Source organism: Perissodus microlepis, chromosome 13, assembly GCF_051167445.1.
Source record: "Perissodus microlepis isolate ML-2025 ecotype Zambia chromosome 13, ASM5116744v1, whole genome shotgun sequence".
Taxonomy (NCBI): Eukaryota; Metazoa; Chordata; class Actinopteri; order Cichliformes; family Cichlidae; genus Perissodus; species Perissodus microlepis.
The window spans coordinates 11,598,188-11,610,499 of NC_140473.1; the positions used below are offsets into that span (position 1 = coordinate 11,598,188).

At 42.5% G+C, this 12,312-nt stretch overlaps 1 protein-coding gene across 2 annotated transcripts in view; it reads right to left on the reverse strand.

Annotated features, from left to right (window-relative positions):
* Nucleotides 1–2,952: 2,952 nt before the first annotated feature.
* Nucleotides 2,953–12,312, reverse strand: part of micu1 (mitochondrial calcium uptake 1) — a 39,197-nt gene continuing 29,837 nt past the window's right edge. For both annotated transcript variants that reach the window (XM_084947848.1, XM_084947849.1), the window contains 5 exons: nucleotides 10,614–10,814; nucleotides 8,536–8,673; nucleotides 7,044–7,152; nucleotides 4,010–4,099; nucleotides 2,953–3,810 (listed from right to left, as the gene is read on the reverse strand). In XM_084947848.1, the coding sequence (XP_084803974.1) occupies nucleotides 3,650–3,810; nucleotides 4,010–4,099; nucleotides 7,044–7,152; nucleotides 8,536–8,673; nucleotides 10,614–10,814 (699 nt within the window). In that variant the 3' untranslated portion in view covers nucleotides 2,953–3,649. The remainder of the gene's footprint in view (nucleotides 3,811–4,009; nucleotides 4,100–7,043; nucleotides 7,153–8,535; nucleotides 8,674–10,613; nucleotides 10,815–12,312) is intronic.

Sequence of the window (12,312 nt, forward strand, 5' to 3'; positions counted from 1 at the left end):
TACTGGTGATGATTTCATGGACAGTTCACTCACTGTTTGCTCAGCTGACAGTTTTACATGTGCACAATTGGAGAGGAACTCCAATTTTTAGTATCTGCACATACCAAGTTGTGTGTGCGTGTGTGTGTGTGTGCTGATATTGTTGTTGGCAAATTAACAGTCTAGAAAGTACATGTTTTTAAACGTTAACCCTTTAAACCCTGAACTGTGGAATAACAGCCAGAAAAAAATATTTTCTTTTTAAATGGAGTGCTTATTAAACCTTCAAATGAAATAAATTAATTTGCATATGTTTACATTTGTATCATATTTGCTACATCAGGCTTTATTTTTTGCAACTTATTCTTTAGAAATATACTTTGCAATTGCCACTAGGTGGCAGTGGAGTAGCACTGCCCTCAGCGTGACGTTTAGTCAACGTATGTAAACTGTCACCCGATTCCTCGGGGCAGTTTGTGTCCAGACAGCTCATTTCCTGTTTGTTTTTTTCATCTGTTGAACACAGATGCATAAGTCTGTCATCTCAAATGAACTGAGGCCTGTTAGATCAGCATGTACAGCTAAAGGGATATTCCAGCAATTTAGCACCACTCTGAAAACAGAGATAAAGACTCAGTTCTACACACCACATACTGTCCATGCTTAGATTTCAGGTTTTATACCAGATGATCAGGGATTTTTTTTTTCTCAATTAAAAAAAAGACCAGTGGAGATGTTTGGTTTTTTTGTGTGTTTATTTTTCTTTTCTTTCTTTTTTAAGCACTTATCTAGATTGTACGCAAGGGTGGGGACAAGCCTATCCCAGCTGTCATAAAGTGAAAAGGTGCGCTACACCCAGGACAGGTCACCAGTGTCACAGTGCTTTGGGAGGAAACCAGAACAGGCACAAACTCCACACAGAGAAGCTTGAAACTACCAGGTTTCAACTAGAAAATTCCTTGCTGTGAGGCTAACCACTGCTCCACTGCACCACCTAAATTTTCCCTGATAGGGTAGCATGAATAAGTTCAGTATTACTGTACTTCATCTGGGTTGGTATGCATGAAAAATTCTCAACTGAAATGTTTATCAATATATTGTTACAATATAATCACATTTTCCTGTTAAAGAAACTCAGACATGACCTCACCTGCATACAAGCAGGTTTCCCTCTGGGACATTAAACTATACATTTATCTGTATTTTACAGTGAACTTTACATGAACAGCTGAGTGGCAGTGTTGGCAGTAAAAACTTGTTCTTGACAGCAGTGGCTGTAAAAAAATGTCTGGTTTGCATCAGAAAATGACTGAATATTTAATCTTTCCCCGTAAAACTCTACAAACAGCCTTTGGTGAAAAGTGGATTAATCGCAGTGGATTGGATTGACAGATATTACTCTAGTCAGTGACTGTTTAAATTATTTTTACATTTTATCCTCTTAACTCCTTATGCTCAAGTGGGAAAAGTGATTGCGAGACTAAATAATTTGCAGCCGACTAGCTGATCTCTTATTCTTATTGCAGAGTATATTTTTTCATTAACTCATAATAATATCTGGCAAATAGGAAACCGCATATGACCAAATGAATAATATACTCTCTGGTTTCAGTGCAAAAAGCTTCAGGCTTAGACTGAATGAACAGCGCACACCCCGTGCATACAGCTCATATGTACGCACAAGGAGGAAATACTACATGAACTCAATGCACAAAAAGAGCTGTTGACTTATGATCGAGGTCTGCAGTCACTCCAAATATAGCCTCCTTTGCAAGCCTGGCAACTGCTAACCACTGAGCAATGCTCCAGCGCTCATCAAGCAGAGAAATCTGACAGAGCGTGCTTGCTCGAGGTTTTACATGGATGAACTGTTGAGAAGTGGTTACTGTAGAATGGTTACTGGGCAGTTTTTGAGCACGGATGTAGCTGCTGTTGCACTTGGAGGCTCTGTGCAGCAGCAGTGGGTCAGGAGGTCCTTCAGGGAGTTTTAGAAAGTAAAAGGAAATAGTGTTTTGCTTTGCAGGTTTTAAAGCTCATCATTTGTTGATTTGGGATAAGTGCTTTGAAATTGAATAATTAGGAAAAGGCAGGCCGGCCACAGCTTTTAAAATGTCTTTTTTAGAATTTCAACATTTCTTCGGACTGTTGGGCAAACATGATATTCAGCTGTATGGGGAAGGAATTACCACAGGCCTTCTTATGGGGAAGGAAGTGCTGCAGAGCATAACAGCACAGAAGATAGAATCTGAACATTTCTTTTTGGGTCTACTTTGCAAGCCAAGCAAATCAATAAAAATTTGATTAAATGAAAAAAAAAAAAGTTTCACAAAGCTGGATATGAGACTCTCCTAGTTAATGTTAAAAGCTGGCATAATGGAGATGCATGACTTTCACTGGACAGCCATTCTATGATTAAAGCAGAATGTAAGTGATGTAATGTTAAAAGAAAAAATTTTTTCACTTCTGAGCAATTGAAATGCTAGACAGAAACTCTGAAAAGACCATTGGTGAGGAATACTGATGAGAGGTCCACGTAACTGATCTCCTGCCTAGCAATCACTCCTGAGCACCACTTCCGTCTGTCAGTCGTATTACGTGCGGCAGAGCGAGCCAGCTCGTTTGGGTAAATTGCAGCAGTGTGTGTGCACGAAGGGCTGCAGGACAATCTTTTAATGGGCAGCAGAGGCTGAGGACTGCCCATCCTGTCCATTTCAATTAGACAAAAATGCTGACTACTCTTGCGCATAGACACACACAGACACACAATCATTTTCTGCGTCTGGAATGAAGTCAAAGCCAGGGGTTACAATCAGCCATGCGTTTTTGCCTGAAAAGTCATTACACTTGACAAATGACTTCCCAGGTGCCCCAACAAATAGCCGTGCTAATCCCCCCCACTGTGCTGTCAAAGAGGGAAAATGGGAACGTGGCAAGCAGAACTCTGTTATTAAGAAATAAAAAGCTTCATCACCATTACATTATTGTAGCATCTTTAATAGAGTTCTTCTTTTAACATCTGTCGTATATAAAGTGTTTCCATGGGGAGTAATAATGCTAAGAACACAGGGTAAGACGAGCATACTTAATCTTTTATGGGACATTATAGGAATAAAGATGCAGACTGAGTGAAGAGGTGCTAACGACATTACAGACTTCTGCTTTGTCCCACCAAAGAAATATCCAGGCTATGTTAACAGCGTAGAACAGATATACTGCAGCCTTTATACAGCTGAAGGTCAAACTAGATTGATTCATCTTTTAGTCTTGCCCTTTTGCTGTAAAATGCATTAAATACAGAAGAGCAAAGTGGTGTTTTTAGCATTTGACAAACAGATGCACCGTTCTGCATTCCTTTATAAAATATGAAAAAAAAAAAATCAAACATACAAACTTTGTATATTTTCAAACATACAAATACCCATGATGCCTCAGGCAGGCACACTAGAGAAGCCTTTCAGGACACAGTGCACTGCGTCAGGATGCTTCAGCCACAATACTGATAGCTGGAACTACAGCAACATGCGTTAATGATTGATGATGAGCTGCAGTCTTAATTGTCTATTAAACTTCTTAAAACCCGTCCAAGCAAGACTGCCTTTGATGATATTGGTGATGTTGCCCTATACACCTGCTGTCTTCCGCTCTCAATTGCAACTGGTCTCCTGTGACATTATGTCTTCGGTGTGGCAAAATCCCAGGCGGTATCCTGGGCACACTTCCACATGGCACGCACAAGCCGAGTGAAGCCCATGTCTTTGGGTTTCTCCAGCCCACGCATGAGCCGCTGCTTCATGATGGCTATGAACTCCTTATTACTAAGCTCCCCATTCCCTAAGGAAGACAGACAGAGAAGGAGAGAAGGGGGAGAGGGGTGATGGACAGGGGAGCGGGATGATGAAATAATAAAGGAAGAGTAAGTAAGACGAAGGAGCTGACTTCCATTCATTGATGATTTCTACCTCCGGAGGCTTTATTTGTGTTTCATAAATATTTAGAGCAGAGAGATATGATGAGACTGTCAGCTACTTACCATCACAATCAAAGAGCGCGAACACCACGTCGCACACGTGATCCGACAGCTCCACTTTTGCTACGGTGCGTGCCACCTGCTTCATGGTGACTGAGAAACAGAGGGAGGAAAGATACACAGATAAAAAGATTCACTGTGAGAGCAACACAGGCACAGACTCACACATGTCAGCACATCAGCGGTGCAAGTGGAGAACAGTGTGTGCAAATCAGACTGCTCTGGATCAACAAAAAGGGTTTCAATTCGCTGGGGAGGCTATCGGATGGACACATGAGAGAAAGAAGGGGCTGAGAGGAGAAGAAAGAGCGGACCGCTACAGGAAATCCAGCTGGGAATGGAACTGGACTGAGGAAAATATGGAGGATGTGAGAAGACCGAGAATGAGGGAAAAAAACCAAAACAAGGAGCACAAACACGCAGTGGCAGTTTAATCAGGATTTACCAATAGTCACAAATGGAGGAGGGCAGGTATGAAAGACGAGTGGGGGTGAACAAATAAAACGTGACAAAAATTTCCCTGCAAATGGTGAGAGAAAAAGATGAGCCAGCACGCCATCGAGAACCTCATGACTGGCCTTTTTTTATATATTCGACAAAGCCATTGTGCAGATCCAGATCGCACACCCACACACGAGAAACTGTTCTGAAAGGGTGTGAAATCAGTGGACTTGAGTGCAAGATGAAAGCAAAGGAAAAGAGAGTAACAAAGACATTAAAAAGCTCAGCTGAGACGCGAGCTGCTTCGGGCTCGAAGAGGAGAAAAACGGTTTCAGTTCATGGACGGCAGCAGGGTGCAGAGAGTTCGCAGACATGTGTCTGCCAGCTCGCTGTGAACCCACAGCATCCTCCCAAAGCCGCTTGATGCAAAGTCAAAAACACACTGATACACATACGCGGTTTGTTACTGTGCAGAAATGCCACTGAAACCAAATGCCTGAAAAAGCACCCCGGGGTAGACCCTTCGTTCCCTTAACACAGCAGCTGCTTCATAAATGAATCAGAACAAATGGATGCACAGACAGAAAACATATGGAGGTCTATTGATGGACTGAATCACTGCAACAAATGAAGGAAACACAGACTCCTCAAACAACTGCCACAGGTCTCATCTGCCGCTCTGTGCACTGAGAACAGCATAACCACAGTGAACTCTGTGGGCGATTTTTAAAGTCTTAATATGTGAGATCTTTCAGGGTTTTTTCCTAACTAAACCCCATTTGTGACGCTTTTTACGTGGATGAGTTAACCAACTTTTCAAAGTGTCCAGCTGTTGTGTGAAGAACTACTACTGTGCGGTGTGCAATACACTGCAGGTGTTCATGGTATAATGGGGGAAAAAAAGGCCAGTTAGTAACTGGAGTTTGGCTCCACCGTAAAAAGTTACACCAATCGCTCTTCAAAAATATTTACCGAAGTTTTATGTCTGTTTGTGCCCCCACTGTCATGGTCCGCAGTGGCTGACCGTGTGGAGAGTGTTTGGAGGACCCAGGTGCGGACACAGATAAGCAGACCAAATTAACTTTAAACAAAAAGCGAGCCTTTATTTGAGGCTGGAGTACATGAACTAAACTAAACGAGAACTGAACAGGGACAACAACTAAACAGGAACGTAAACTGGGAAGAAACTACTATTGATGACATCAGGATGACCCTGATGAAGGCCACAAGCCGAAACCCGTTGGTCAGTCAGTAAAGTTGTTCCTCTTTCCTTAAGTGTTGCTGGAGTTCCTGCATTGTGAATTGTTTCATCCTCTCCATGCACCTTGAAAGTAGGTGAAGTTGTGCCAAAAAGGTTTGCTGTGATTTGTGCCCCCATTTCTGATGAACTATGATCTTAGGGATTACAGTGCTAATAGCCCTATAACAGTCTCCACCCTAATGCCTAAGCTCTCTACAGACTTAATTGTTGTTACGTGTAAAGTGACTGAGGCTGCAAGGCCTCAAAAAGTACTTTAGTATTTGTATCAAGTACTGAGAGAAAGATCATAGTTTGTCCATGCCACACTTTAAAATACTGACACACAGAACCCTGAATGATCTCCCCCAGTGAATCTCAAACACCTCAGAGTACAATATTATCCAGAAATAGCACTTACCTTTTAAACCGCACTCTAATTTGTGAATCCCAGAGCCTTCAGCTATCAGGGTTGCAGCTTGGATTCAGAAAGTAGACACCCTCTCTACTTTTAAGAAAGACCCCAACTTTCCTTTTTCATATAGATTATAGTTCAGGCTAGATCGGGTGCCCCTAGAACAAGATGTTCACAGAGGTGCCACAGGGCCAGTGTGCTCCCTGACACACTGAGCCCATCTAATCTTTCCTCTTTCACACTCTATATCCCTGTGATTTTGTGCCACATCATTATTCCTTTCACATCTTACGTAGTTTATGCTCTTCCCTCTTTGTCCATGCACTTTTGTGCAGATATCTTTGGAGCAGCAGGTTTCTTTATGAGTGACTGGCCCCACCAGCCGGTTGAGTGTTTACTGTTCTACTGTAAGCTCTTTTCTCTTTGCTCATCCAAGCCAGTGATGGCTGCAGAGCCTCCCCAGGCCTGTTTGTCCCAGAGGTTATTGTCCAGTTTTTTGTATTCAACTGTTGTTGCACACCACGCTGCAGTAACGGACTCATGGAGAAAGCAACCATTTAATGGTGGGTTAACTCAACCCTAATCATCCATTCACTTGCCCGGTGATAATGCTGGCATGTTTTAGGGGACATCAGCAGCCTGTAGTAGGAGCACAAAGTGATCTGTCATGTGTGCATAAGCAGTTTTTGTGTTTGAATTTGCACAATTCTGCAGGCCCAGGGGAAGAAGTGGTGGATAAATGGATGGACTGATAAAAAGATGACAAATAGCTGAGCTTGGTTTGGGAGAAAAGCCAGGAAAAAAAAAGATGTGGGAAGCAGATCTGGCTGTCAGAGTGTTAACAGCCATGAGATGCAGACAATGAAACGGAGAACAGTTAAGTCTAAAGGGGGATAATTAGGGAAGGGAGAGAATGTCAAAGTAAAGGGTGACTGTGGGTGTACCTTTATCTATGGAGGCTCCAGCCATATGGTAGAAACTCAGAGCTGTGTCCACGTCATTTACGTTCTTCAAGAAAGTAAAGAAGTTCTCCACCTCCTCAAATGTGATGCCCTGTGCGACAAAGAAAAATGGACAAATTTGTTACAAATCCTTCCTGCATTTGTATTTGGGCTATTAGAGCATTCCAAACCTGTGAAAAACAGCCAACTATTGTTAAGACAAGAGCTGCCACTGTAGAATACCACATTTGGAGGACCTTAGGAGTGTGACACAAATGACAAGAGGAAGTCTGCATAAGCTTTTGACACACATGGTTAAACATTGTGCCACAGACCAACAAGGGGACAGACAGCCTAAAGCAAACATGCGCATATACACATATAAACAGACACACAGTCACACAGCTGCTGCACTGCTGATGAGCTTATTTGCAAAGAAAAGTGAACAGCTGGTCTTGGGCTGTAAATAATACTTGAGTCATTTACATTACAGGTTCTGCCAATACTGACAGACTGACAGCAGGATTGAAGATTGGAAGGATTGGAAGACAGGGTAAACAGTAAAAGAAGTGAAGACAGACAGGGAGCGATGCTTGATGCTGTTTAATTTCTTAGGGAGACAACTCTGGCAGCATCCAGCTTCATCTTTTCCCTCATGACTTGGAGGAACAGTCACTTCCCTGCTTTCTGTTCCTTTTCTCTCCTAATCGCTGTATTTAACCATCAGACGTGCCTTATCGTAGCTAAGTCTGACATCTGTGGTGCTTTAATGTATAACAAACAGCTCTGTGACAGTCCACATCGTTACATTCAAAAAAATTGAAATGGGACATATTTCGCTGCAGCACCCCTGGGAATACGATATGCACGGGTGTAACTTCAGTCAGTTGACTGATGGGGCTCATTACCGTGAAACCGATCCAGCATAAAAACGGGGTTCATGCAAAGAACTTGAAGTATGAAGGAGATATAAGCATGTACTAAATTTAGAAATTATGATTTTTACATTACCACGAATGTCTGTGGAGAATTTTTATGCTTAAAGCAAAACGGCTGTAAAGCAATAGTCTTGTCTTTTTTCTTCTTTCAAAGACTACTCAATTGAGGAGGATAATGTCTAAAAAAAACACAGTGCAATTTGTAAAGACTCCAGAGAGGAATGAAGAGAGCTAACTGCACCAATACTGAGGTCATCCCAAAGTAGAGCTAGAGGTGGCTGGAGAGACTGAGCTGGTAAGGTGGATAAGATCAGACACTGTATGTGCTGCCCACTCCCAGTGATGTATTACCTCTCATCCAGTCTCTCACAAAGACTCTCAATGCCCCTGCACAGTCTCCTTTTCCCTTACGCACGCACCGTCTGTCATACATCCTCCCATGTAGGCTAATTAATTAAAACACTCAGAACACCTCATCAAGCGCAGTATCTTACCTCTGAGTGGCTAAGACTTTCAGAGCTACATTTAAGGATGGACGAAAGGACATATTTATTTACCTGTGCATCCTTAAACATTTTCTTCAACCCCTTCTGCATCTGCTTGAGTTTACGAGACTGGACGCCGCTGTAGGCCAGCAGCATACCCCCGAACTGCCTCTCAGTGATTCTGCCGTCCACAGGATCGTTCCTCTCAAACTAGGGAGGGAAAAAGAGAGAAAAACAGATCAAGTGCTATGTGGAGGAAACAACATTTTTAGTAAGGGAGCGCACAGGGAGATGGGAAACAGTAAATACTGATGTCAGGCTTCAAGCTGAGTCACGTCTGGAGCTGGCATTGGTGACATTAAATGTGCATGTGCATTTTTGCAATGTTTCACTGCAACAACAGCATGCCTCTGCTGTGTCAGGTCAACACACTTGATTTATGACTGAGGATGTTTGACATTTCTCTCTTAACGTGTTAACCTCTAGAAATGTTGCATTTCTGGCAGGCAGGATGTGACTAAGCCCCCCACGTTATAATAATGAGAATGGCACGTATTCTTTGACCTGTAAGTTTGTAAGCATAAGAGTTACAACTATAAAGAGTCGTCATGCATCACTTTGAAGCTGACGGTTGGTCCCTAGCAGACATTCCAGGCTCCAGTTTCCTAGGTAACCCTGTAATGTAACCTGATGATTACAGTATAGCATAAAGTCAGTTAAACCTCAGGGGTATCAGTCTGTTCATTTAGGAAGCATAAACCATTGTGAAACCATTTCATGTGCTTTGATATAAAGGAAAGAAACAAAAGATGCATTGGAGAAGCAACAGAACAACAACACCTGCGAAACCATCCTCATCATTTTTGTTTTTACTTTGTGTGTAAAACCACCTGTCACTACCTCCTTCCTTCCCCCCTCACAGAAACATTTTTTATTTAATTGTTAGGGTAATTTGGGACTACATATAATAGTAAGATTTGTTTCCTCAGCATGAAAATCCTTCCAAACTGATTTGTTTTTTCTAGTTTTTCCATTTGCTATTGTCTTTGTCACTACTTGTAGCAAAAGATGTTACCTGCAGCCATTTCAGGTTGCACATGCAGTCCAGCGCCTCCAGTATGGCAGAACAATATGATCAGTGTCTGTAAGGTTTGTTGTTTCCCTAGCACAATTTAAATTGTGTGAAGGAGATACTAGGAGATAGGCTGTGACATGCGGCGTGCTGGAGAGGGCCGTAAAAGGGGATCAACCTTAGCAGCAGGACCAGTATCTGCTCTTTTGTGAAAGGAGGACCAACATGACCACTGTTAGAGACCTACAATGTAGCTACAAACTGGTCACTGTGCTCATAGGCCAGAGCTGTTGGGTTTGCCTGGCAGCACCAGAACGGGCTTGTCCGCCACTGGTGCGCCGTTCTCTACAGAGATGAGAGCACCTTCACACTGAACATAAGAGCAACATCAAAAAGTCTCGAGACACTGTTGAAAACGCTATGAAATGCTAGCCACTTCAATCGCTTTTCTTAAATTCAAGAAGAGTTAAAACTCAGGAACCACTCATTTCATGTTGGCTGCAGTTATTTAATCTGCTTTCACATGAAGTTGCTGAATGTTAAAATAAATTCAAACTTATCTGTTGTGTTATGATTTCCCCGAATGACTACTGAGGTATCATTAAGACCTGACACATAATGCTTCCTTTTCTTGCAGATGCTCAGATCTGAGTCCTGTTCTCTGAGCCTCTGATAATGCCACTCATTATGGTTTGGAGCATCATTTAGGCACTAGGCATGGTAAACACCAGCTCAACCATATGCTCAGCAGCACTGATCAGCTGTTGCTACTGACTTCCTCATCGTTTTTGTTTTTAATTTATGTGTAAAACCACCTGTCACTAGCTCCTTCCTTCTCCCCTGATAGAAACATTTTTTTGATTTAATTGGACTCTGGAACTACATGTAATACAGACAGTGAGATTGTTTTTGGCTCTGTGAAAAAGCTATTCATTTTCCTCTGCAGCTCCTAATAAGTACAGACACTTAATATGCATTTAAATTCAAATGGACTGTAACTGTACACATACTGCAGTAAACCAGTAGATGGAAAATTGAAGTTGAATCATCTCCTCATTAATTTTTCCATTTTTGTTACCTCTAGTTTGAGCACGTCGTGCTGCAGTTTCCTTTGAAACTCCAGGAAACTGCCAATGGTGAGTTTGCCCTTCAGATCCCCTCCAAAGAAGTATGTGGTGAGAGCAGAGCTGCAGCCACCTGTCTTCAGGGTATTTCCTGTGGTAGAGCGATCGCGGTGTCGCATACCCATGCTGGTCTGGGAACGAATGATGCTCTGGACCTACACATACAGAGAGCCAAGTGTCAACCAGAGTGTCCGTGCAGACTAAGTTTTAGAGGTAGTTATAAACTACAATATATTCACTACAATATATACTATATACAGGGAGTGCAGAATTATTAGGCAAATGAGTATTTTGTCCACATCATCCTCCTCATGCATGTTGTCTTACTCCAAGCTGTATAGGCTCGAAAGCCTACTACCAATTAAGCATATTAGGTGATGTGCATCTCTGTAATGAGAAGGGGTGTGGTCTAATGACATCAACACCCTATATCAGGTGTGCATAATTATTAGGCAACGTCCTTTCCTTTGGCAAAATGGGTCAAAAGAAGGACTTGACAGGCTCAGAAAAGTCAAAAATAGTGTGATATCTTGCAGAGGGATGCAGCAGTCTCAAAATTGCAAAGCTTCTGAAGCGTGATCATTGAACAATCAAGCGTTTCATTCAAAATAGTCAACAGGGTCGCAAGAAGCGTGTGGAAAAACCAAGGCGCAAAATAACTGCCCATGAACTGAGAAAAGTCAAGCGTGCAGCTGCCAAGATGCCACTTGCCACCAGTTTGGCCATATTTCAGAGCTGCAACATCACTGGAGTGCCCAAAAGCACAAGGTGTGCAATACTCAGAGACATGGCCAAGGTAAGAAAGGCTGAAAGACGACCACCACTGAACAAGACACACAAGCTGAAACGTCAAGACTGGGCCAAGAAATATCTCAAGACTGATTTTTCTAAGGTTTTATGGACTGATGAAATGAGAGTGAGTCTTGATGGGCCAGATGGATGGGCCCGTGGCTGGATTGGTAAAGGGCAGAGAGCTCCAGTCCGACTCAGACGCCAGCAAGGTGGAGGTGGAGTACTGGTTTGGGCTGGTATCATCAAAGATGAGCTTGTGGGGCCTTTTCGGGTTGAGGATGGAGTCAAGCTCAACTCCCAGTCCCACTGCCAGTTTCTGGAAGACACCTTCAAGCAGTGGTACAGGAAGAAGTCTGCATCCTTCAAGAAAAACATGATTTTCATGCAGGACAATGCTCCATCACATGCGTCCAAGTACTCCACAGCGTGGCTGGCAAGAAAGGGTATAAAAGAAGAAAAACTAATGACATGGCCTCCTTGTTCACCTGATCTGAACCCCATTGAGAACCTGTGGTCCATCATCAAATGTGAGATTTACAAGGAGGGAAAACAGTACACCTCTCTGAACAGTGTCTGGGAGGCTGTGGTTGCTGCTGCACGCAATGTTGATGGTGAACAGATCAAAACACTGACAGAATCCATGGATGGCAGGCTTTTGAGTGTCCTTGCAAAGAAAGGTGGCTATATTGGTCGCTGATTTGTTTTTGTTTTGTTTTTGAATGTCAGAAATGTATATTTGTGAATGTGGAGATGTTATATTGGTTTCACTGGTAAAAATAAATGATTGAAATGGGTATATATTTGTTTTTTGTTAAGTTGCCTAATAATTATGCACAGTAATAGTCACCTGCACACACAGAT